The 27515-nt window shown below is 39.2% G+C and overlaps 2 protein-coding genes across 4 annotated transcripts; one reads left to right on the top strand and one right to left on the bottom strand.

Moving 5' to 3' along the window:
* Positions 1–743: 743 nt before the first annotated feature.
* Positions 744–5459, top strand: LOC140926594 (uncharacterized). Its single transcript, XM_073376317.1, has 6 exons — positions 744–822; positions 2880–2943; positions 3381–3559; positions 3905–4165; positions 4572–4667; positions 5245–5459. Exons 2-6 carry the CDS (start codon positions 2883–2885, stop codon positions 5395–5397), a joined length of 750 nt encoding a protein of 249 aa, XP_073232418.1. The 5' UTR covers positions 744–822; positions 2880–2882; the 3' UTR covers positions 5398–5459.
* Positions 5460–9445: 3986 nt separating this feature from the next.
* LOC140926593 (alcohol dehydrogenase class-3 chain L-like) lies at positions 9446–27349 on the bottom strand. 3 transcript variants are annotated; one of them, XM_073376315.1, is made up of 12 exons: positions 21086–21244; positions 18225–18468; positions 17779–17860; positions 16730–16865; positions 15938–16024; positions 14798–14927; positions 13736–13797; positions 13408–13476; positions 12914–13046; positions 12114–12252; positions 11766–11790; positions 9446–10172 (listed from the first exon to the last, which is right to left on the bottom strand). In XM_073376315.1, the coding sequence occupies exons 1-12, from the start codon at positions 21104–21106 to the stop codon at positions 10170–10172; spliced, it is 1131 nt and encodes a 376-aa protein (XP_073232416.1). In that variant the 5' UTR covers positions 21107–21244; the 3' UTR covers positions 9446–10169. The 3 variants fall into 3 exon arrangements, with proteins under 3 accessions (XP_073232416.1, XP_073232417.1, XP_073232414.1); XM_073376316.1 differs by lacking the exons at positions 9446–10172; positions 21086–21244 and adding exons at positions 10441–10889; positions 27205–27349; XM_073376313.1 differs by lacking the exon at positions 9446–10172 and adding an exon at positions 10441–10889.
* Between the last annotated feature and the right edge of the window lie 166 nt (positions 27350–27515).

Genomic DNA, 27515 nt, shown 5'->3' with positions numbered 1-27515 from the left:
GACTTGCTGAATGGAAATAGCTTCTTACTATAATTAATCTTTATTCGATCTACAATTCTAATGATCAGCGGAGATTTTTTAACACGATGGAATGCAATCACCGTGGGAAAGGGGAGGGGAAGTCCGGGGGGGGGGGTAGAGGACAATCTTGAGCTACTTCATGTTTTTGGATATGTCTTTCTTAAAGAAGTTTTATAGTTTTAGGTCCCTTAGCTTACGAAAGGAACCACCCTCATGCCAATTTTAATTTTTATTCTTTTGGGAATTTTTTTTTAACCACGACATTTACCCAAACCCACGACCTCTACCCACAGCCCACTACCCACGACCCACAACACTTACCTAAACTCTCTAATAATGTATTCGATTCTATTCTTGTTTTCGCGTCTGCAGCCCAAATTCCTTGGAATTTTAAGCATATCGATTATTTCCATATCCACGTGAAATGATAAATTATTTTTCAATCAAAGTTTCAGCAATTTATAAGAAAAAAATGTTAGTACATTTCTTTATTTTTGGCTGTCTTTTTCCTTATTTTTCACATCAAGAAAAACAGCACAAAGAAAACAGATACAGGAATTTGTCATGATTTGACGTCTTTGCCTCATTAAACATTCCACCCCAGTTCAGCCCTTCAAATCTCTAGCAGGTGAAGTAGGGTAAATCCCATTGGTCAAATGTCAACCAATCACGTTACGTTTTTTTGGAGTTTTTAAAATATACATTTAGCAGATAGCATAAAAGCTCAACATCTGCAAGTAGGTCATAGTACCCGAGTAACAGAAGGAGCAGTAAGAAGATAGCGAGAAATTTGAACGAAACGTAAGTTTGCTAAAAAGTGAACATTGTAAGTAAAAATGCTCATAATTCATTTTTTTTTTCTGTTACTTTTTGATTTAGTAGTTTATCCTTTTTAAGAATAGTAACATGATGATTTACTTTATGCTTCTCAGTTCCACATCATCTAAAGGCATTTTCTGCTCCTGCACCTGTTCGCGGAGCTGTCTACCAGCTTGGTTATTCTTTTTCACGAACATAACCACAGCTAGCCTGCGAACCGCAGACGTATTTCCGGTCGTCGCTTCTTTCCCTCCGAAAAATAACGTCTGCGAACATGAGCGACAAAACGATTTCCGTGACGTAAAACCTTTTGTTTTGATGTTCACCAATCAGATCAAAGGTCATAGAATGCAGCTCGAGTGACTCACCGCCACCTCGCGCGCTGGCGTGTCTTGGATTTTGGCGAGATTTACCAAATACGATTTGGAACCTGAATTCCGCAACTATAACGAGGTTTCCCGCGACGTTGAATGCTGACTTCTTTGTGAAGCAACGGCTTCCTAAGTTATGTATGTGATGTGGGTCTTTGTTGTCGCTTTATAAAATACAGTAGCACGTGACATAACAAAATTTGGACAAAATAATCCCAACATTGAAAGGAAAATAACATCATTAGGTTAATTACATTTCGCGCAGACCCGCGATTTATTTCAATTTAACCAGCGCTGAAAAAAGGTGGTGAATCGATTGTACAGACACATGCTTGACTGATTCAGAAATCAATGACAATCGCTCGTAAATAATTCAAATTCCTACAAGTATCGCCACAAAACGATGATCTGAAACATTCAGTAAACCTGTGGGGCCGAACCCAGAGTGAAATAAATATTTAGAGTAGTAAATTGATCATAGTCAAGATGACATTGACCTACGACGCCTCGACTTATAAAAAACTATGGAAATTAAAACCTTGAAAAGAACATATATTTAAATAAATATAAGAACAAATATAAAATGCTTTCAATCTGATCAAAGTTCTGTCTGAGCCAAGAAGCAACCACGGATGTCCTAGCTTTCAAAGATAAAGGATACTAAAAGATATCACAAGAGGCACACGACAAACTATCGAAGAATTCTCCAAGTATACTTTTTTCCTGCGAGGAACCAGAAAGGAACAGAAGCAACAAACGTCATGATGCGTCTACTGTCATTAGGACATTTATCGTTTCGAATATGATCCAAACAACAAGGTGTGATAAATCATTAACTCCGTAGGCCAATAGATAAAAAATTTCCCCTAATCGTTTCTTCAATATTAATCCTCTTAGTGCTTATTTCGTCAATCAGTCCCACGATCCGTAAAGGCGTCGTTCTGAGGAAAAAATACATCTGTGTTTCCCAGGCTAGAAAAAGAGCAGCTGTACACAAGCTATAGCCTGCGAGAGCATCCGGTTTTTTCGCCTCCAGTTTGATGGTTCCACATAAGAATACACAATAGACAAAGCCTGAAATACTACAGACTTTCCGAAACCAGTTGGAAGATTCACAAAAACATCGCAAGGCTTCCTTTTGATGCTTGTTGAGTCTTTCTAACCAGAAAACTTCCTATTCTTTTCTCAACGCACCTTTCGCCATACTTTCACACGCGTTGGCGCAAGATCCACGCAAGAACTCGCGCGTTACTTCTTCGAATAGGCGAGGTAAATTGTGATTGGTCACTAACGGCTGACGTCACGGAAATTTTCCTCTCGTTTCGGTTTAGCAGACGGTTTTTCTCGGCGGGTGAAACTAAAGCCGAAAAAACCGAATGCTCTCGCAGGCTAAACCACAGCCTACAAATAATCGTTTATATAACATTTCTGTTTTTAGTGAAAAGGCATTGACGTAATTGTAGTGATTGATGTTTATACAAATATACGATTATACGTATATTGTTTTTTTCCAATATGATTTTTTTTATCGTTCTTTTTTTTATTATTATTAAAATGTGAGTTTATTTTGCAGTATGAATTCCTTGACTCTCTGAATAAGAGCTTTTGGCATAAAAATAACTAGCATTAAAGCCTTCTTTTAATTAAATTCATATTTTCTTGCTCAAGGAAATGGCATTGTCTGGTGTTATCTTAATACTGATGTCTGCTGTGTTTATGGGCACTTATGCATGTAAGAATGGCTTTAGAATTCATGTATTTATATTTTTCTATGAAATCACCGTATATAAGATCTCAGTTTGAATAAAATCATAATGGTCAATACACTGCAAGCAACCGACTTAACCAACCAGCCACACAACCAACTGACCCAACCAACCACTCATGAAACAAGCAAACAAATAAACAAACGAACAAACTGACCAACACAACAGTCTCTAAACCAGCCGACTAACCAACCAACCAAACGAATCTAAAGAAAATACATTTTTTTTTTCTGTATTAAGTCTCATAAGCTAAAACGTCGAACAAGTACTGTCTAGAATCAAGGCTGCAGTCTCTCCATTTTGACTGCCCTACTTGATTTAGGGCAGATAGGAGCCATGTGGTCTGCTAGTAGAAGCCCTCTATTGGCTGAAAGAGATTTATGTATTTCTTTAAAAATTTCAGTTGATGACCGCAATTTTGCGAGAGCCCACATTCCATATTTGCGTTTCGATGGAGGTGCAAGAGCAAAGCACTGCTGGCCTGACGAGGCTAAAGACTCCAACGATGGAAAATGCAAAGACTTCAATTCTAAAGCTCCTATCTACTACGATGTTGTTGATTGTGCTGATAAATATCGCAAAGTGAGTTTTCCTGTTTTAGCCTTAATTCTTTTAAGAATAAAAATCAAGACTATTGCTTGCTCGTCTTATTCTTGAGTCCCCAAGAGACCGAGAACAACGATAGAAATAGCTCTTGATTCATGGAAACCCCTGTTTCCATCTTATTATGAATTTATCAATGCTGATGAGAAAATAACTCCACGTTATTAACTATAATAATCATGATTGTTAACTCTTTATTTCAAGTCTAGTTAGCACCCATTTCTGTCTCCTATAGAACGCTCCAATCCGTGCCTGCGATCAAACTTAGTACCGCTGACATCATACCATCTTCTTATAATAATGATAATGTCTGAATTTTTTCAGCTTGTCTGGTGGTTTTGGTATGGCAGACAAAACCCTTGCACCGGTTCTTCCGGAGCGCACAACAACGACTGGGAACACATCACCATCAACTTTATCAAGGACGGTTCTGGTGCATGGAAGCAAGACAGCGTGACCTGGTTCCAACACGATGGCTGGTATACAAGACGCAACACTGCTAAGAGTCCCAGTGTTTACGTGGGCAAGAACGCTCACGGAAGCTACGACAACTGGTGTGATGGCAGAGGATTTGTTTGGGAGCAGGTAAGCCGGAAAACCGACGGTGGCTGTTTTTACAGCGCTCGAGGTGGATACTATCCAAATGTCTCTACATACTTCTTCCTGTTATAAGGAAAACAACTGAATATGTGTTATTGTTTTCTCACAATATAATTGAAAACGTTACAAGACTAACTTACCTTTATAATGTTGTCACTCAGAAATGATTGAATGATCTGTGCCAAAAAAATTAAGTGAAATGAAACAATTATTCGCCTCGGGCTCAGCAAATATTGGTCGCCGATATTCACTTCAGTAGTTGCTAATTCGCCTTACAATAGGGTAGCCAATCAGATCGCGCGCTTACTCATATCCAATCATTGTCTAAAAGTATATGATAAATGAGATTCAGTATGTTAATACTTTTTCATAACATTGTTTACATTCCTAGGATTATTGCGCTGGAGGGTGTGGCTACTGGGATGATTTCCGTAACGACAGAAAGGGAAGACGTTGGACACCAACCAACATCAAGCACGTGTCTGAGGTAACTCATCAAAAAGGGGTCCATTCTGGTGATATATGGTATCTTAATCTCTGTTAATACGGTCACCAAAGGAACAAATCAAGACTCACCATATTATAAGGTTATCCCGGCGTACTAGTCAACGACGTACGCGCTAGTTGCCCGTTCGTAACCTTCTGCTCATCGGTTTTCGGTCGGTTTTGTGCGCGCACACTCTTCATAATGACGTCATTCGAAGGTTTTGATGTGGGAATGATATCAAAAACGCTTCTTCAAACTCTTAAATTTTTTCAAAACGTAAGGAAACCACACTTTTTATTTTATATAATCAAAACGCACATCAAAATGGATGTTCAGTCAGTTTTCTCAAAAATTTGAAATTTATTTTTCTAAACGCGAAAAGCGACATTATTACTGGAGACACGCCTGGTTTTACTTCGCTTCTACCGAATACGTCTAAGTGTGTGTACCATAGAAAACTCACTCTATAAGAAAATATTCCGGCATTAACATTCTAATACTTATAATTATTTCCATAATATATCCTCATGCATCATCACCAACATCAGTTGTTATCTTATTGTATCATTCTCTCTAGGTTACTGGTAGGATCAATAGAATCAAAAACGAGAAATATTTTGCGGACACCAGGCGTAACAAGTGTATTGGTGCCAATTCGCGCTGTGTGAAGGGACCATGTGGATGCTGGCGAAATAACCACACTTTCCCAGCCCCTAAATGTAATGTCTAAAAGACGAAATTAATGAAACAAGGGAAATAAACCATCAGTGAATACTCTGGCAAAAATATATATGTATGTGTGTGTTTTTTATATGTGGTTTTCAACCAGTTATTTCATGATTATTGATGCATACGTCATACATTGGTCAATGCAGTCAAGGAATCATTCACTCCTGCATCCATTGAGGGCGCATGCCCTCAAGAAAAGTTCTGAACTTTAGACCCTCGAAAATCCAACTTCTAGTGTTTTGGGGACTGCGAAATCGCAACTTTGTGTTTCAAAACTTCAAAAATGCCAATAAGACTTCAAACACGCCGGCTTGCAAACAAAATTTTTGTTGTAAAATATAAATGAACTAAATCTAAGAGAATCACCAGGGAGCCATTAATTTTAAATCACAATTGTTCCAAATTTTGAGTGATGTCCGCTTTTTAAATCTTTTATTTATGACTGATACCCCCTCTCTTACTCAACAACATCCTGGATTTTGAATTGTAGTTGATGCATTTTGATAGTTGGCATGTTGATGACTCCGGAAAGGTTGCGAAAATCTTTTGTCAGAGGTTGCGATTGGAATTCCTCTATCTCGCTGAATGCAGACTAAAAGTAACAAAGGTAAACTTTTCAACCGCGTTATTGTCCACAGCCGAATATTGATTCTAAATATGGATACAGAGAATGATTCAGAAAATTTGATCGAACCCCATCCTCTGAGTCATGCACGATATTGTAAGGCTAAGCAGCGAGAGACGCTAACGAATGCATAGCACTCTAGGGTAGGTGAAAATTGTATACGCGATGTCACAATTCTGTATACCTTCGGTAGACAATCTTCATAACATACATTCAGTATACTTTTACATATATTTTCCGCAAACAATCCACATACCATTTATACCCTCTTTCTGAAATTTTGAAATTAAGCGAAAATGAAAAGGGCGATGTTTTTGACACGACAAAAAATTGAATTTTTTTTTAAAATTTTGTAATAATTGCACATTCATTTAAGAGAATGTCTTTAGCATATAGTATTATTACTAGAAAGTTTCTGGCGAGTTTGATCTATTTTAAATCAATGTGTCTACAAAAAAGTACAAATGCAAAAAAGTTTTAACGAATTCTTCCTGCAAGTGTTCGACCACGAGCATCGTTTGCATTTGGTTTCAGATTCTCAACGCCAATCGCTTTCCCTAAAGATAACCCCAACCCTAAACCTAGGGTTAAGCTTAGGGTTAGGGTAAGGGCTACCTTGGAGTCACTTCCAGGATAAAAATGTTTTCATCTATACAAGTTTGACAGGTTTTCCCTGGACGTCTACGTTGATAGTCATGTTTTGCATTTGGTTTCAGATTCTCAACGCTTATCGTTTTTCCACGAGTTAACCCCAACCCTAACCCTACGGTTAAGGTTACGGTTAGGGTTAGGGTTAGCTCGGGATCACTTCCGAGATAAAAGATGTTTGATCCTCACAAGTTTTAAAGATTTTAGCCTAGAAGTCTTTCACGATACTAATCTTTTGCATTTGGTTTCAGATTCTCAACGCTTATCGTTTTCCCAGGAGTTAACCCCAACCCTAACCCTAGGGTTAAGCTTAGGGTTAGGGTTAGGGTTAGATTGGAGTCACTTCCAGGACAAAAAATTTTTCGTCTACACAAGTTTTAAAGATATTCCCTGAACGTCTAGGACGATACTAATCTTTTGCATTTGGTTTCAGATTCTCAACGCCTATCGTTTTCCCAGGAGTTAACCCCAACCCTAACCCTAGGGTTAAGCTTAGGGTTAGGGTAAGGGCTACCTTGGAGTCACTTCCAGGATAAAAATGTTTTCATCTATACAAGTTTGACAGGTTTTCCCTGGACGTCTACGTTGATAGTCATGTTTTGCATTTGGTTTCAGATTCTCAACGCTTATCGTTTTTCCACGAGTTAACCCCAACCCTAACCCTACGGTTAAGGTTACGGTTAGGGTTAGGGTGAGCTTGGAGTCACTTCCAGGATAAAAATTTTTTCGTCTACACAAGTTTTAAAGATATTTCCTGAACTTCTACGACGATACTAATCTTTTGCATTTGGTTTCAGATTCTCAACGCTTATCGTTTTCCCAGGAGTTAACCCCAACCCTAACCCTCGGGTTAAGCTTAGGGTTAGGGTTAGGGTTAGCTTGGAGTCACTTCCAGGATAAAAATTTTTTCGTCTAAACAAGTTTTAAAGATATTCCCTGAACGTCTACGACGATACTAATCTTTTGCATTTGGTTTCAGATTCTCAACGCTTATCGTTTTGAGTTATTCCTAACCCTAACCCTAGGGTTAAGCTTAGGGTTAGGGTTAGGGTTAGCTTGGAGTCACTTCCAGGATAAATAATTTTTCGTTTACACAAGTTTTAAAGATTTTTCCCTGAACGCCTACGAAGATACTAATCTTTTGCATTTGTTTTTAGATTCTTAAAGCTTATCGTTTTCCCAAGAGTTAACCCTAACCCTAACCCTAGGGTTAAGCTTAGGGTTAGGGTTAGGGTTACCTTAGGGTCACTTCCAGGATAAAAAGTTTTTTGTCTATACAAGTTTTAAAGATTTTTCCCGGAACATCTACGACGATACTAATCTTTTGCATTTGGTTTCAGATTCTCATCACTTATCGTTTTCCCAGGAATTAACCCCGACCCCAACCCTAGGGTTAAGCTTAGGGTTAGGGTTAGGGTTACCTTAGGGTCACTTCCAGGATAAAAATTTTTTTGTCTATACAAGTTTTAAATATTTTTCGCGGAAGATCTACGACGATACTAATCTTTTGCATTTGGTTTCAGATTCTCATCGCTTATTGTTTTCCCAGGTGTTAACCCCAACCCTAACTCTAGGGTTAAGCTTAGGGTTAGGGTTAGGGTTAGCTTTTGGGTCAGTTTCAGAATAAATTTTTTTTCGTCTACACAAGTTTTAAAGATTTTTCCCTGAACGTCTACGACGATACTAATCTTTTGTATTTGGTTTAAGATTCTCAACGCTTATCGTTTTTCCAGGAGTTAACCCCAACCCTGACCCTAGGGCTAAGCTTAGGGTTAGCTTGGGGTTACCTCCAGGATATAAAATTGCCATCTACATAAGTGTTAAAGATTTGTCCCTGAACGTCTACGACGATACTCATGTTTTGCATTTGGTTTCAGATTCTCAACGCTTATCGTTTTCCCAGGAGTTAACCCAATCCTAACCCTAGGGTTAAGCTTAGGGTTTGGGTTAGGGTTAGCTTGGGATAGCTTGTTTATCTTTACAAGCTTTTAAGATTTTTCCCTAGAAGTCTATGACGATACTCATCTTTTGCTTTTGGTTTTAGATTCCCAACGCTTATCGTTTTTCCAGGAGTTAACCCCATACCTAACCCTAACCCTTACCTTAGCCATTGGGTAAGGGTTGGGGTTAACTCAGGTTAAAATTATTAGCGTTGAGAATCTCAAACCAAATGCAAAAGATGCGTACTTCCAAGACGTCTAGGGAAAATTCGTTAAAACTTGTTAGGATAAAAAATTTTCGATCCTGGAAGTAAAACTACGCAATCTCTCTCTTACCCTAACCCCAATGCGAGGGTTAGGGTTTGGATAACTCCTGGGAAAGATTGGCGTCCAGAATCAGAAAGCAAATGCAAAAGATGTGTATCGTCGAAGACTTCTAGAAGAAAATCATTAAAACTTGTCAGGCAAAAATTTTGGATCTTTGAAGTAAAACTAAGCTAACCCTAACCAAACCCTAGGGTTAGGATTAGGGTAAAACTAAGCTAACCCTGACCTTAGGGTTTGGTTATGGTTAGGGTTAGCTTAGTTTTACTTCCAGGATAAAATCCTTTTTAATCTTTCTCGTTTTAAAGATCTTTCCACACTAGTCTTTGACAACATGCATTTTTTGTATTTGGTTTCAGTTTCTCAGGGCCAATTGTTTTTCCTGGAATTAACCCCTACCCTAACCCTAGGGCTAGGGTAGGGGGGACCTTAGGCTTATTCTCAGGGTCGAAAATTTTTTATCTTAACAATTTTTAGAGATTTTTCCCTAGACGTGTTCGACGTTACGCATCTTTTTCGTTTGGTTTCAGATTCTTAACGCTAATTGTTGTCCCTGGAACCAACTCTGTTCCTTCTCAGTCAATAAGTACATAGAGTATTTTTCAAAGGACTTTGAAATAGCTACTAACCTAATAGATGCTAGTAGACCCAAAATCTAACGTTTTCTTTTGTTAACATATGGCTATTACACAACATGACCTGTATATGACGTCCACAAGGGGATTTGAAACCGGGCCACATTGGTGGGAGGTGAGTGCTCTCACCACTGCGTTATCCTTGCTCCCGCTGTCGGTTAACGGGTAAACCGACGTAAAATAAGTTCCAGCGATGCCAGTGCCGTGGGAAGTCCTTGCCGACTCTGAAGCAAACTTGGTCAGTGGTATTTGAGGGATCAACCCTCCTCCTCAGTCTGTTTTGCTGTTGATTTGGTTAAGGTTTCCAATTGAGCAGAACACTTTTTAGACCGGTGTAGTAATTACACTGACGTACTCATTACACACACACGGCAGTTCATCGCATCATGATAAAAATGGAAGGTGATTCACTATTTAAAGTAAGACTGAATTAAAACAAATTCTGGAAATAATATGCTCTCTGTATTTTTCAGGACCCTGTGAAGTAATAGGGTGAAAATTCAAATTATCAGCACTTTTTATTCTCGACTGAGCACAATTTTCTCCTGTATGCGTACGATGATATCCTAGTTCAATCGTCTGGACCTTGACTGCCAAAATTTCACTGCAAGACATAAATAAAATCCTTATCTGTGTAGCTTTAGTCAGTTAAAAAATTAAACCAAGCATTTAAAAATTCACGACGCTAGTGCTGGTTAGCTGTTGTGGAGTGGGTATCAGTGTTTTAAATGATCAAAAACCTGTCAGCGGGAGTTAAGCAAATTATTAGCTACGATAGGGAATAGGGAATATATCACATATATTATGACTAAAGGTTTTGTTACCAATGATAGCACCGACCGTTGAAAATGGCAAAAACTGTTTACAAAAGGGAAATAGGCCGCGCCGATCGAGTCGATTAAGCTGAGGCCTGGGAACGATAAAGCGGACTACAAGATAGCTCACCTCAAAGTTGACCTGAGGTACAAGCGGATCAATAAAGGTTGCTGGGAAACTGCTCATCTACCCCTCCCCTGAGCATTAACACATTACATCAACACTTACTTCTCACTTTGGGCAAAATGATGACTTAGGGGAGGGGTAGGTGGACAGTTCACCAGAAACCTAATTGATCCACTTTCTCTTCTAAATAAGGTATAACTATCCTAAGTATCGTCTAAGCTGCCTTTAAGTCAAAACCTATAAGATGTCCTAGCCTTGGATAGCTTCCCGAATCCGATCGCTGATTGTGAGGCGTTTCTTTGGCTTACATCTTCCAACCTCTTTTCGTACACTGAAAATCAGGCTCCACTTCAGTTAAACGTTGGAGGGCTCTATCCACCTGATAAATAATATCCAGCAGATAAATATCCGGAGAGCCAATTGCGTTATCCACTTGATAGATATTTATTCAATGGATGGCGTCATCCACCAATTGAACTGGACTACGAGAAAGCTGCCTCGTCCCCAGTCTCTCGCTATCACTTTTTTCGTGGATATTTGAGTTAAGGTGGCTGAACACAGTTTTGGCAGTTTGTGATTACATGTCATTTGCCAAATCATGGCAAGAGAAAGGTTCCTGCTCACAAGCTGAAACTTGGCAAGTGAAAAGTGTACTGATAAAAGATTTTGATTGACAGAAAAAAATTGACGTTTTCGTAGTTTCCATGGCAACATGAACGATTGAATACAACCTTAAAATTTCACTTTTTCTCAGTTTACATAAAATTCGCTCATTAGATTTTCCTATTAACTTGCACACAGCTTACTATAATTAATCATTACCATTTGAAACTTATTTGACCAAATTTTAACAGACCGGTTTTTAGATAATCAATAATTTAATTGTACTGTAATTATTAAATGTGTCACAAAATTCGTCTGTTCAACTTCCATTTTAAAGTCGTCATTACTTAAAATACGATAAAAGGAAAAATTCTGCCAAATATCACAAAATTCTAATGACGAGATTTTGAGAAATCGTCTTCTGTGTACCATTGCTTTTTCGCCGCCATGCTTGTTTGTCTAATTTAAAACACGGGCCGTCACGCAAGTTACCGCTGACCGCCCGCAAAACTGTGTTCAGCCACCTTAAAGAAAGCTCTGGGCTCGTCCCCGTCATGCCTCTCTCGCACTTCTCGCTTATCTGTTTGAGCGGAAAATTATTACTATTAGAAACTGGCGTTTGAGAGAAAGGTAGAAAACAACAGCAACATACCTCAAAGAGAATGACTGATCGAATGCTACAGTAAAAAAAGGAAAGGAAGGTGTCAGCTAACTGTTCGCAATAAACATAATTTTTATCTTCATTTGGGTTTGACGTCTTTAAAGGAACACATCCTCATCAACAACGCCCATTAAGTGGGAAAGATGTTTCTCAGTCAGTGAAACAGGCGGCTCCGAAGAAAAAATCCGAGTGCTGCCAATAGGACTGTCCATGACTGAAAAACATCTTCCTCAAGTATTTACCATACTTAAAATTCACTTTCAGTTAAGTTATCACGATGAACATTCTAGGAGTTTATACCAAAACATAACATACTGGTAAACTGATGATTTTGCATACCTTTCCCCAGCACGCATGACATCAAATGCTTTATTTATTTCATCTAGAGACATTCTGTGGGTAATGAGTTTATCCAGATTCAAACGTCCAGCCAGGTATTCCTCGCATAATCTAGGAAACAGTTCCTTGGCTACAGACCCTAAAAATATATGCATCTCATTTGTTCTTCGGAAATGAATTAGGCAACGAGGTCGGTGAAAAGTGATGTAAATAAAAGCAATCCACAAGGATCAAGATAAGCACGTAGTGGGATCAGTGTTGTTCCTCGGAAAAAAAATCTGTTCTCAAACTTATTTAGAGCACTACTCGCTAACGCAGACGGGAGCCATGGGTTCGAATCCCGTTGAAGTCCCGAAATTTTTACCGGTAAATTTGCAATTGCTTACTGAATTACAATACCACTGCGACGATCATATCTTAATGAAATTTGTATTTCCGTAGTTCACATTATCTTCATTCTAAGTTTCATTCCTTTCATGGGTTAAGATGAACTCAACAAATTGGCCTGCTCCTAATCATGGGTCTTCATAGCTCAGTTGGTAGTGCACTTCAGCGCTAACGCAGAGGCCATGGGTTCGAATCCCGTTGAAGTCCCGAATTTTTTCGGGTTAATTTGCAATTGCTTATATTGCATATACCACAGCGACGATCATATCTTCATTTAAATTGTGTAGAAGTCTACCTTGTATGGAAGGAAGTTATCTTGACGGTTGGACTAAAGAGTATGGTCATTTACCACATATGGGAGTTCTTTTTTCCTAAACGTCGCGCCCACTTTTTATCTTAAGCATTCAACAAACCTCCCACTTTTGAACCTTTCACAGTCCGCCCACTCAGCAGTTTCCAAGGATTTAATGTCAGATCACGTTTTGTTCCTATTCCAATGATCACAGTCGTTCCCCATGCCAGGTGACTAGATTCAAATGCTGCTTCCTGCGACAAAACATAAGACTCGGATATGTGCTGATAATGACGTATCGCTAGTAAAATAAACGATATATACGACCGACCTCGTTTTATCCCCAGTTCAAGAGTGCTAAACGTCATAATTCTACAAAGCCTCAAATTCTATCTTCAGTGATAATATATAATAACAGAAGATAATCTTGCTTTGTTTTGCCAATCAAGGCCCGAGGAGAATTTTTTTGTCTGTTCGTAAATTATGTGTACATATTCAAGGGAATAACACAAAACTTGAAAGAAACTGTTCTCTGGAGTCTAGGGGGAAAAAAGAACACCTGATCGGAGGTTATACTTAAGAGAACAATAAATCGGAGAAAGAAACCCCGCTTACCATCGTTTCAGCATGGCCAATACATTCAAATGTGTAGTCCAGACCACCGTCGGTCATTACTTTTAAGACCTGCGAGAATTAAACATCAAAGCATTATAGGTTATACTTGTGTATATTAAGGGAAAACAAATCTTTTACGTTTTCCATAAGAATTTAAAAAGAACTATTGGTAAGTGAAAGAACAAAAATGCCCTAGTTTGTTAGGGGGTTTCTCTAAATATTTCATAAAGAAAAAGTGTTAAGGTACAAGTATCTGGAGTGGGAATTTTCACAATGGCTCCTTTACATTGTATGTACACATTGAGCATAATGAGTACTAGTTTATTACCTGTTGAATAGGCTTGGCATGATCATTAGGATTAAGACATTCAGTGCAGCCTAAATCTTTAGCTGAATAAAAAGAGAAAATTCATTCCGTAGGACACTTGCAAGAAAAAGTTACAATCAGATTGATTATTTTGTCTTGCGAGATCAGTTAACAGGGAATTACCGATGAGGAGGAGTCCAGTTTTGAGGTCTTTCCAGGTGATGACTTCAACTTGACTTATATGGTGGTAGAGTTTACTTAGCTCAGTGAGTTGGTAGAACTCTGGTGTAGAGAGCCGGCTGAGGTCGCGAGCACGATTCCCACGACCATGCCATTATTCAGGGTCTTGAAAGTAACTCAGGAAAGGGGTATTGCGTCATCTCCAATTGCAAATGGTTAAGCTTGGCTAGGACTTTGCGCAGCTCGCGGACCGTCTCCCAGAGAAGACGTAAAAATCGAGTCCCCAGACAGCAGATGTGCTTTAAATACACCGACAGTTAAATGACGTTTTTTTTATGAAATCCCTTTCAGACTTTACTACAAGTACGCTTCCCTCTTTATTTCGCCCGATAGTTTTGAAATCTTATGTTGCATAGAAATTAAATCAGACCAGAATTTTCAATTATTCTATGGCATATCGAGCTAAATTATAGGAAGGCATCGATCCCTGTCAGGAGCCCCTAACACGGAGCGAGCAAACCCCTCGTACCCATGCAACAGCGTTCTTACAAACCAATTAATTTTAGATCGATTTCGCAGCAAATTTTGAATATGAAATAAGTCTTACAAATCAGTCAACAAAAACCGGAAACTAAAAAAATAAATGTATATCTCATTTTTTGATAGTATTTATTTCTTCTTTTTGTTATCGTACTATTTGGATGCGCACGCATATGGAACGGTGTTTCCGCGGCAAAAAGAGCTTAAAATGAAGTGAAAACGCTGTTGCTTATACTATTGGATTTGCTTGCTCTGAGTTATTGGATGAACTCGCACAAGCACGTGTACAAAAGTAAAGAGAGTTTTTCATGACGATAACCCTTAATTCTAATGTAAACAGATGAAGTTTAAACTAATGCCTACCTACATCGAATTTTTCAGCTTTAATATCAATCCCAATGATCCTTGCAGCCCCAGCAGCCTTACATCCCATTACTACAGACAATCCGACTCCTCCCAGGCCCCACACGGCCACCTTGGACCCAGCCTCTACCTAAAAAGAGAGCACGTGTCATTAATTTTTATTTCCAAACTTAGTAAAGAAAAACAGAGAAAGTCGTAGAATACAGATAGGTGACCGTAAGTAAGTCGTTATACAAAGAGAAATTCAAAGGAGGGTTTCCATCCCGGGAAGGGGGTGGGGGGGGGGGGAACTCCAGGAAAGTTTGAGCAGAGGTATGCTACCGAGGCCTTCAAACCCAAGACTTGTCTGTTCAAGACAAAAATCGTTCATTTTGCTCCCTTATTTAGAAAAAGAGAGAGCTCGTTGAATGACCCTGATTCATTTGTTTTGAATTAAATTAGCTACGCCGGATCATAGAATTAGATTTTTGGGGGAAAAAATTGTTGGTACCACAAATGTAGACTATTTATCGCCAACCTTCAAACTCTTTTAAAGGCTTCCGATCCACAAAGACACCATGTTTAAGACGCTAAAAAGTGGAATTATATACCCTGTTTGAGACTCAAGACTCCGAAAACCATACCCTGTTCAGCGACACCTACCCGTTTAGGCCAAATAAGAGTGTGCTCAGGAGTCCATAAGCGGGAGCGAGCAACTCTCATACCAGACCTATGTCACGCCGTTTATACGGGCCAGTTTATTTTTAGACACATTTGAGGGCACTTTTTCACGCGAAAATAGAATTTCAACCATGTCTATGAGAGCATTCGAAGTATAAGATATCAAAAAGGAAAAATGAACGTTATTATAAGGCAAAAAAATATTAATTTTAGGTCTGTAGGTTTTGCTGACTGGTTTTTAGAATTTAAAGGATATTCAAAATTCGCGCCAAAAAAATAAACTGGTCCGTCAAAACGCCGTGACACGAGCGCATACAAGTTGCTCGGCTCCGGGTTATGGGCTCCGGGTGTGATTGTGCCTTTTCTGGTTATTCGCCAGAACAGGAAGGATTCTGGATTAAGCGGCCAATTAGTTGTGGATAAAGTCTCTAAAAAAGTGCCCCCCGGGAAATGTGCTATCTATCAGCCATATTTCGTTACCTTAACTGTATTGAGTGTTGCGCCGTATCCAGTCGACACACAGCAACCAATGAGGCATGCCCTGTCTAGCGGCATACTTTCAGCAATCTGTTAAAAAAAAAAGAAAAAATAATTGATATAACTTTAATTCTACCCGCGAAAACCGTTCTATTTTCTGGTCCAAAATACCAAAGTTCATAAAATCCCTTCCTCTGTGAAACGGACACTCACAGTCAGACACGTATTTTGTTTTGTTTTTTACAGCGTATAATATCCGATTGGCTGCTACCAGCTGCAGTGACAGTGTGCGCGCCACATGGCTAAGGTCCCATATATACGGAGAAAAGTTGTCCCGGCTGAAGGGTCACATGCCTACGCGAGCTAGCCTTGGAGAGCCAACTTCTCTTTAATTTCCTTACAAGACGTGCCGAACTGTCACATGAGGAATAAAGGCTGCCTCGGGCTAGAAGGGTCAACTTGGCCAAGGCATTACAATCAGAGCATGCGCGAGCACCCTTGGCTCAAACAAAGGAGTCAACTTTTTTCTCAAAAAGACCCTCGCTAAAGATGAATTTGCTGTGAGGGTGATCTTCTTTCCCGGGACGACTTTTCTCCATATAAACGGAGCCTAAGTATGAATAGCAATGTGCTCACGCTGACCAGGTTCACTCAAAATGTTCAAAGCCTGGCCTCTGACCAGTGTCCATCAAGCCTTGTAACTTAGATTGTCCTTAAATTCGGCATGACAGTTTTAAATACTATGCAGTTTTGAAGTTTCTAATAATTCTACAAAAAAAATATGAACTACTTCACCTTTATAACACCTATTTCAGGAACAACACTGTATTCACCAAACGTGCTGACACCGTAATAATGGTACAATTGTCTTCCTTTGGATTTTAGTCGTGTTGTGCCATCTAACATTATTCCTGTTTCAAGTTCGTCCATTCTGTCAAGAAGAAGCGAATGTAAGAGTAATCTACTGACATCTCTTGACCAAATATCCATGGACAAAACGCTGCCTTTGATCACCTTTGAGTCGTGTCAAAGGTGTGGCGAAGATGATCTGAAACAGACAGCGAAGCCATTTTAAAGCGAAAACGTAGCAGGAAGTTAAGGTTATGCAAAGCGATGGTCTGTGGGTCAAATACATCCACATCCGATAACCATCTACTAGAGGAAACTACGAGGTGTGGGGGAAATCCTTTTTGAAAGGGACGGGATGTCGTTCGTCTCTCGTACTCATTGGTGAACACTGCAGATTCTGGTGGAAAACCGATATCCAGGTGTAGCTTAGGGTTTGCACAAATAAAGACCTATATAAACATATTATTACCACAGTTAAAATCACAAAAGCTTTTATTTGATTATCTCGACAAGTATGGTCCCCTTTAGGAATCAAGTCAAGCCTGGGTCACGGCCATGCAGTTTGATCTCCCTGCGGTTTAAGGTGTTTCGATACAGTTTTTCGCAGACCATACTGACGTTTTTCAATCGCCTTAAAAGTAATTTTATCCTTGTCTTATCGCTACAAAATTTTCACTAGTGATGAACTATGAATTGAAGCTTGTCAAAATGCAGTTTCTAGTAAGATCGATATCACTATGACAACAACAAAAACAAACTTTAAAATCGATTAAATCCGCATTTCGCGCAATCTAGACCTGCTCCTGAAAATCCGACACCGAGGCGTGCCCAAGGGAACCTGTTCCCTTTCCCGCGCTGGGGAGTTTTCTCTGTGGCGTGAACACTTGAACAAAGGGTGTGTTGATACGTAAAGAGCTCAGTCGATAATCGTATACGGGCACCCTATTTGGGCACCAATTCGAGTGTAAACAAAGCCGAGGTCTCGTTCCCTTTACCTGCAACAAAGGTTGGTCTTAGGATACCTGCAGTATGTGCATTCTCCACAGTTGGTTATGTATGACACTACCACGTGATCACCTTTAAGCACGGGGAAAATGAATGGAAAACTAAATCCCGGTTACTTTTAAACTGCTCATAGCTAAAAATTAATCTGGGCTCAGAAAAAGTTTGTCTTTCTAGATATATTTCTGCCCAAATTTATATCTTTGTTCTGGGATACATTTCTATGTAAATTTGTGTCCTCATTTTTCTGGAAATTTAAGCCCGTTTTTCACGAGGCTTACTAATTTCAGTATGATGAATATAATCTATCTGTGAGGATGTATTTTTCTTTCCATAAAAATCAGTAAAACATTGCCATTTTGCGTGGCATCACTGCAGAAGTCCATTAAGTCTGTGAAATTAGTAGCATATGAAAATACTGCCAACTTTATTTAGTTACCTGGCTTGACAGACGTTACTCCCTCGCCAATGCTCTCCACAATTCCGGCTCCTTCATGTCCAATTATGCAGGGGAATACAGCATTTGCATAGCCACCGTTGAAATAAGTCAAATCTGAGTGGCAGACACCTGCTGCTACCATCTTGATGCGTACTTCTCCTGTGCTGGGTGGGTTAACCTCAACTGTCTCTACAACAAGAGGCTTACCATTCTCCCAGGCTACCGCTGCACGGCAGGATATAGGCTGGCAATAGAAACAGCAATGATAGAAGCGCCACCCTTTGATTTTTTCTTTGTTTTCTGCTGCTACTGCAGCTCCAAAGTTGAAGTTTGCGATCAGGGTTTTTCAAAGACATACAGATTTATAATCGAGGGTATACAGGGTATGTTGGCTTCTTTTAACGGCCATCCCCGGTTGGGGGGGGGGGTCGGTAGAGTATTGTAGTAGCTGCTCGGAGGGTCTCTCCTAATTATTGGATTGTTTGGGGTCAGGGAAACGCACCACTGGTGACTTCTCTTCCGAGCAGCTGCTACATAGTCAGCTCCCATCTAAAAACCGGGTATGCTCGTCGTCTGGCTTAAGGTTTAAATTGCATATTTTGGTCTCATTTTGGGTATTCTGGACGGAAATCAATATTTTTATCCATGAAGGTATCCCTCACGGTTGCGCATAAAAATTATCTCTAGAGCATTTTCTTACGACGTCACGGCGACCATGTTGGTGTTCCAAACCAATCCTGTGGGAGTTTGTAAACGCTTTCTTTTGTTCTAATTAATTAGCTATGCCGAGCGAGTGAAAACAATTGAAATCACTTTAGTTCACAGTCTCTTTTAGGGGTCAAACAAAATCCAGATTGACGACGAGTATCTCCGTCCTTCATATTGTTGGCTTTCACATGACGTCACTGAAATTCAAACTACATAACTATCGATCCTACTGAGATTTTACTTTCATGATGTATTAAAGTAGCTGAAGACTAATTTTCATGCAAATTTTCGCTTCAAAAGGGTTCGTGGTTTTGTGATAGAGTACGCTTGAATTTTTAAGCTTTTGCGTGACGTTGCATTTACATGACGGCCGAGAGAGCTGTCACGTAGGTTAAAAAAGTGATGTATTTTCGGAAATTTGCTATCTAAACAGTTCATGGATTAGAAAAAGTATTACTTTAATGTTTATGAGTTCCTCGAGGAATAAATTCACGTTTTTGTAGCAAAACTCGGTAACAGATGTATCTCTTTGTTTCCGTCCGCCATGTTGGTGCCCATGCAGGTGGGCACCAGCATGGCGTCTCCATACAAATCTCTATAAATTTGGGTAAAACATTTCTTCAGATATCTCGTATACGAAATATTCTTCTGACCTGAATCTTGGCGAGGGTCTTTGTATATTTACCTCCTCTCATTTCCCAGATTCCGGACTTTATCTAATGAACGGTTTTTAATTTTTTTTATTTTGATCTATTTTGAATGGCGTGACGCTAAAAACCAGCAATTGGAGCCTCCCCCCGAGTGACTTCCCTTAACCCTTTAAGCCCCAATATCCACATACAAATTCTCCAAACTGATCTCTATACATTTCCTTAAAGAATGAGTTGAGAGAATTTGAGAAAAGATTAAAGTATTTTCTCTTAGGTGATTATTTAATTAATTCTCATAACCTCATCTCATGATAATGTATGGATATCGTTAGGAGAAAATTGCTGTTGGTCACTATTGAGACTTAAAGGGTTAAACAACAGGCTTCGGTGGACAGCCCCCCACAATACTCTTGTTTTAACAATCAGTCATGTTATTACCATGCACTTAAGCATGTCCCCACCCCTGACAAATTTTTCGCGCTAGTGATCTATTTTATTTATATATTATTTTTCCTTTTTGTGCAACACCATCTTTGTAAATGGTAGTGCAAAATAAACATTGTTACTGTTACTGTTGTGATGTATAGAAATTTTTAATACGTCTTGTCACTAACAGTGACAATTTAAACAGTGCTACCTGTTTATTTCTGGTAAAACATATAATCAGTGACCACAAAAACTTTCTAAGCGGGTACGGATACTGTGAACCTGTGGTGCAAACGGCAGTTTTTCCTGCCGTAAATCTTGTCTGAAAAGATCCATGTTTTACAAGTCCAGTCTAGTCCTTATTTTACAAATCCTTGTTTTACAAATCAGGTCCAGTCCAGTCCAATCGGGTCACCATTTCCGTCACGGCTTAATGGAAGGTCGCGTGACGAAGGGACCAATATTTTATCAGATGCAAATGATGATATGACAAAATAACAATTAATTTAACATAGCACGAGAATGCAGATTCAAACTTCGTAAAATCTTGATATCGAAATAGGTTTTATAAGGACCTGGATATGGAAAAAGACTTGTACTCGTTCCCAAATAAATAATCAACGCTTATTTTGTTTGGATTGCTGTCAATATGCAAAACAACCGTTCTTTGATACGAGACAAGGGGTTTCCCATCTCGTCTCGAGGTGCATGACCAAGAATGCTGACTGCCGAAACTAGTATCCTCTTCTTTGTCTTTTAAAATAGGTGTCTGTTTGATAAACAATACCTGATAATCAAGATGCCGAAGTCCATATATGTCAAATTTAGCGAATTTCTAGCCACAGTCAGCAATGAATTCTACCAATTGGTCACCCTAGGGGAACAGACGAGTGTCCTCGTAGTGAAGGTTTCCGTTTTGAATTGATGTTCTGAAAATTTAGGCCGCTTAGACTAAGATAAGTAACGGCCAAATAGAGGATGTTTGCGTGATAGGCTGTTAGATACAGAAGTTCCACTGAATTCTCCAGTCGACTTCTCAATTAAACAGTTACTTCCATAGTAGTTTCCATACCTTACCTTTCCCTCCGTCTCCAACATAACTTATTAAAGTCCAAAAAATCAGATATCGTGTGGTCCGTTTACAACTTTGCTATTATCCAGCAGTCGCTGTACTTGGAGTCACCTCACGAAGAAGGCAAGAAATTCGTGACTGTGGTGACTTGCTGGCAAGGTCAGTCACGCTATCTCAGCACACGTAACACGTTGACGTCCAATCACATAAAGGCAGAGACCCTGATTTTGTCAAATATTCTTCGTTTTTACCGTCACGCAATAAACACGGCACAAAAAAATACTGGAAACCGTCCAGTGGAAGAAGCCAAGAAAGTGAAATGTTATAAAAGACTAATATATAAACAATTTTTCCAAATCTCAGGTCTTTGTGGCCCACAGTTTCTGAGTTATTTGCCGAAACATATCACGCACATTTGTAGAGCTTGTATGGAGACGCAATATTGATGGACAGTTTGAGTCCACCAATCTGGCCGCCGGAAATCAACAAAAACATCTGGAGTTCACTTTTTCTATAAAAGCTCTTTCTTTTCACTCGAGATCTAGCATACGTGTTCATAAACACATCTTTTAATACTTGAAACTGGTTTTTTGACTTTGCAATTTGATGACGTCATTGTGAAAACAATCAATATAGTAGAACCTCTCTAACTTGAACTCTCAAAGGGACCAAAAACATTTCGGCGGGGCTTATCGTTAAAAAATAAAATACTGAAATTTGAGTCTGCATAGTTAGAGGTTCCCGGGGGGGGGGGGACTACCCATATAAAAATGAAGGGGATGCTCGTCGTCTCGCTATGAGTGTAAATTGCAGATTTTGGTCTCACACGGGGTGTTTGGGATGGAAAGTTACTACAATCCCTAAGTACTGTGCATAACTGGAAAGTTAAAAAAAAAAGGCCCTGACACTGACCACACAGAAATCTCCCTCAGGGTCAGTTTAAGCTTGAGTCACACCCACATTGCTCTTCCCTTAGGGGTTAATTTGAATTTTCCGACGTGTATCACCGTCACTTTTATAAGGGATTCCCCCGGGGTACCGGGTTCGACTTTACAACCTCGTTCCTACGGCTTTCCCTCTGTGCTGCCTAAACGCCTTTCAGCGACTTCATGATGATAAGAATATATACGTAAATAAACCTTCCAAAGTAGAATTTTCGGTTCAAAAGATTGATAACGCAATCTGTGCCCTGAATAAAAAGGAACGGTCAACCAGACCCGATACATTTGAAACCAAGTTGGCCGCCCGAAAGGGTGAGTTCTAGATCCCGACGATCTGAATAGCGGATTGTAAATATACTAATTAATTATCTGATTGGGGAATATTTTAGAAAAGCAGCGGATCTTTAATTTTTTCAGCAATGCTTTTCATAGCAGTTTTCGTATCTTAGCCGGAGTCTACAACAGGGGTCTATGATTTAACATATATCTAGCCAGAATTTTTGACAACGTCTTTACCACTAAATAGATCTTTTCTCTCAAGCGGCTTTTCTTTCAGCCAAGAACCTCAAGCTGACCGATAATATAAAACCATAGCTTTTTTCTCTTTTCATCCTTTCTTCCCCTTCGCTCTTCCTTCTTCTCCTTTCTATTCCTTCGCTAGAGTGATTTTCGAGCTTATTGGGCGCAGAAAACCTGCCTGAACCGTATGAACGTGAACGTGGTAATAAACATTCTCATAAAAGAGCAACTGAAGTTTTTCTCGTTTAGGAACTTTTTACTCTGTGATGTAGTTGTCGAGTTATGTTTTTAAATCAACTCAGAAAATTCTTCACTTAATTCTCAGCTTGCGCCTTACCCATAATACATCTTGTTTGCACCACTGACCAAACAGATTGCGTAATCTTCGTTTATTATTTTTGCCAGGTATTACAGCCGTAACTAGAGAAATTGAAGGAAATATAATGCAAGATGTTGAGGGGACAAAAAAGGTGAATTGTGGGAAATGCGTAATAAGTTGCCAATCTGTGCTTTCTTGTGATTTTATAGTCTTTTGACCTTACATTACTTCAAGGTCCTAGATTTCACTATTGATCTTGACATCATGCCGTTTTGAACGCATCAATCATCCGATCCAAAGCTTCGAAAACTTCTTCTGTTGTCGGTTCGCCACCAGAGCATCTTTCTCTTAAACCAATTTGCTTGATCGCGGGAACATCATTTACTTTGAAACCTCCCTTTTTCAGGAAAAACCCCTGAAGGTCACAAACCTGGAAGTATTTCCCTTGTAGCATGTAACCTCTGATCTTGACCAGATCACGAGCGGTACTTTTCAGGTCGCCAGTCGTGTACGTAATCACCTCAGCAATCAGCTGACCCACCTTGTTTGCAACAATACTATCTCGAATGTGCTGGAATTCGCCAATATCACGCGACACCCATTTCTCCAGAAAACCACTGCATTCGAAGCTCTTCTCCTCGCCACATTTTACACCTGTAATGTTGCGCTGGTTCGGTTTTGGAGAAAGATCCACTGTATTGATGCCTGCTTGCATGATTGTGGTAAGGTTTCTGACTTCGTTTTCAATTACTTCTAGGCAAGATGCGACTCCTTCAGGTTTCATCTTTTTACAAACCAAAAAACCAATTGAAGTTATTCCGTTGATGCGGCAAGCAAGTTTGTCCTCACCTCCTCTCGCTATTTCTTTGCAAAAACTGTTGTAATTGATGTTGGGTTTTGCCTTTTCAATCTTGTTATAAGCTTTAGTGAAATCATCTGCATATCCCACTGACGAGAACACAGCCAAAGTTGCGGCCACCACGGCGAAACTAACTGTGTATATTATCATAGCTGCGAAAGCCAAAGGAAATAAAGAGGACTTTGATTAAAGCTGAATATTTTCCCGGGGGGGGGCACTACCTTATAGTTTTTTATATGATCCTTATAGGTATGTGCCGCCCCAAAGAGAATGGTTTTTGCGCCGTGTCGGTCTGGAAATGGGTATTAGTCCAGTCAACGTACTGATAGACCCGTCACTAATTGCAACAGAAGTTTTTTTCTTCAGTTTTGAAATAAGGAAGACTCTTTGATATACATATTAAAAGTTTAGGAAAATCTATGCATGGGAGACACTTAAATTCAGTTCAATTATAACAGCCTGAATAGGTTACATGAAAACGAGGCTGAATTCAATTTACGATAGAAAAAACACTATCTTGAGTTATGAATTAGATTTTTCTGATCGGAACTTTGATCAGCAGATTTGCAATTTAGTTCTTCTCTGAAACGGTCTATATCTGAATCACATTGCTTTTAAAACCAAAGATGGACTTGATTAGCACTATTATTGTATTCGCTTTTTTAGAGATCCAAAGCAACAATGTACCTGTAGATGATAAACCTTACCAAGATGTATTCTAAATCAAATTAGACTGCAAAACAGTCGGTTTTTTCTCAATATCAGGAAAGAAATCGGTAAAGCGTGGCGTAAGAGTCTTACACACGCGAAGCTTGCGAGGGGCGTGTGGGCTGTTTTGCAGTCTAAAATCAAATTAATAGAGCATATACAAGAGAGGATAAAGGGGACAGAGAAGGCATCCCCCATACACGCCCTATTCCATAGGTAATTCGTCTCGAGTTATTTTTAGAATCGGGATAAAGTTACCTCGCCTGCTGCGTGGATGTTTCGTGGAGGTTTCGCATGACTAAACGCCGTGCAAAACATTTCGGGCGAAAGGCAATGAAAGATCGAGAGCATTTCTGAATATTGAAGCGAAATGAGTCGGCGCTCACCTGGGAAAAGGGAATCGCTGGACTCTTTGACAACCCATGAAATCAGTTTAACTCGAAGTTGTCGTAACCTCAGTACTTTAATAAAATGAGAAATTTCGCCGGTCTATTGAAACCGGTCGTTTGTACAATAAAGCAAGTAGGACGCCAAGTGTTATTTTAGTTGAAAAATAAAAGACTTTATAAAAGAATAAACATCAAACTAGAAATTGCTCTCTTCAAACTATAAATTATAAATGATCCTGAGAGAATATTCAGTGTGTTAAGGATTTCCCTGCTGTACTGCTAGCTCTATACAAGAGAGAAAGGGCGATTCTTTTTTAATTTCCATTTCGCTGACACAGCTTTAGCAGAAATGTCTCTTTAGTCGTTTTCGTTGACAAAACGAATAGCAATATCGCTCTCCGCGTCTTCCGCCATTTTTTTCAGCGTCAATTTGTGAAGGACGTGTGGCTCTGAGCGTGGGTCATCCACGCGGAACACATTCGCGCTGTGTGATTGGCTGTTGTCTAATCCCCCTCGGGATCTGTGGTCTTAAAAATAACTCGAGACGAATTACCTATGGAATAGGGCGTGTATGGGGGAAACCTTCTCTGTCCCCTTTATCCTCTCTTGAGCATATACCAGTACTTGTTTGGGGTATGAATGTTGTTTTCAACCACATGATAATGTGACCAGACAGTCATATTTTTTCAAGCCCTTATCCACGTACCTCAGGCTAAACAAAAACCCTGTATGTTCCTGTTTTTTTTTAATCAGCTTCTATCATGTTTCTTTGGAAACAGTGTTTATTTAATGGTTCTTTCATCCTAAGACAAAGGTCAGTATTTCAAAGATAATATATTTTCTAGGCTTTATATAGCCTTGTGAAAGACAAGTGTTTCCTCATGAAAAAAAAATTAAGGTTCTACTATTAACCAGGAAATTAAAGTTTGCTTCCCAGTTGTATTCTAGTAGTTAACAATTTTATATAACATTTTTAAAAACGTTACAGTTCGCTTTTTCAAAGACCGGACTGAAAAGTACCTTAGGTCATTATACACTTATACTTGAAAATAACAAAACAACTTGCTTTACTATGAAAATTGATTTGAAAAAGTTTAGAGACGGCGTTTCCACGGTCGTCCGCAAGCAAATTTCCTTTCTCTGCTGTGAGCTTTTTATCCCCGCTTCTTATACATTTCTCAAATACGGCTTCTTGTCACTAGTTGTCCGTAAATAAATTTAAATGGAAAATTAAACCCTCGTTAGAGCTGGCATGGGTACTTGAAACATCAAGCCTCGACAGTTTTACCACTAATAAAATCATTTTGTCAAGGGTTGTTAACTTATAAAATTCGACACCGGCTGAGCTTGTCGATAAATTTAAAGCAGAAAAGAAATCGTCAAAACCGTGATAAAAATAATTAAAATTTATTTCCGGTTTTCTTGTGGTTTGTAGAAAATTAGGCTGTGCATTTTTTATAGGTGTTTTGTAGCTGTATACATGTAAGTTTTCGTATAGTTTTTATTTAGTCTGGCTTTCCGTTTGGTGCATAAAATTATCTGGCCCTGGAGTAATTCATCGCTCTCACAAGTTTCATAATCATTTACTCTGTCTTTTGCCTCTACCGGTTTTGTAATCTCTAACTGTCTTCTCCAAGAGCAAGTCCTCTTCATCCCTTATTACGTCAAAAAATGGGCAATCAGAGAAAGTGAAATATGCGAGGAAAAATAAGACGCGCAAAACATCGGATGTAAGAGGTTGATGGCTCTCGATGCCGGATGTCACATTTTTCCACTATGTTGGAACCGATCACGTCAGCCATTTTCCCATCCAGTCTTTCTATTATCCATGATGTGGCCGATTTACAAAAAGACAGAAACCGAGAACGACGTTCAAAACCATTGGGGCAAGACGACGGCTTTTTTGAAGATTGGCAGCCTTCCTGAGGATTTGACAAAATTTGTCCGATCTTGCAAACCACACACTGACCACAACTTTTTACACACAAATGCCTAGGGTGGATGAACCCAAGCCTTTTGCTTTGTGGCTTTCTTCCGGGCAGCCAACTCTTAGCCAGGTATTCATGTGCCTTTTTTGTAGTTGCAATTGCCAGAACTCAGTGGAAAAAAGTCTTCAAAAAAGTTAGAAAATGAAGCATTGTGCCGCAGGGAACAAATTCATGTTGAATTTTACTACTTTCACACAGCTTGCGATCGGAACAACGAGTTGAATGGTACATAAAAAAAACATTAATTTTCCATTTAATGGTGATTAGGATTCTAGTCATTGGCGTTGCGCAAATCAGCTGTTTGAAAATTGATGGTGTCTTTTCCTTAAAAACCAAACAGAAACTGAAATATAAATAGGGATAGATTATAGATCATTTTAAAGACAGTTTTCTTAATTTACCTTTTTCGTCTCTTAGAGTCGATTGTCTTCCGTTACCGTCAGCAGAACAGACAAAAACTAATGGTGGTTATATCTGACCGTTTTGTGACTTAAAGGCAATGTATTACGATACCTGTATCTACTGTTAAATTCTGTCATTCAACGGTTACGCTCGGAACATTACTTTATGGCAACTTCAATTTCCCCCCTGCTAAATGCATTAACCTCACAGGTGATACCTGTACTCATGTGCAAATAAATATATTTATCAGAAAATATTTACTTACTTCAGTGGTTTCATAATCTTAACCCTTGAATAACCGTCTAATGTC

Source organism: Porites lutea, chromosome 2 (assembly GCF_958299795.1).
Source record: "Porites lutea chromosome 2, jaPorLute2.1, whole genome shotgun sequence".
NCBI classification, from domain to species: domain Eukaryota; kingdom Metazoa; phylum Cnidaria; class Anthozoa; order Scleractinia; family Poritidae; genus Porites; species Porites lutea.
Note: the sequence above shows the minus strand (reverse complement) of the source record. Positions and strands in the feature narration are given on the sequence as shown.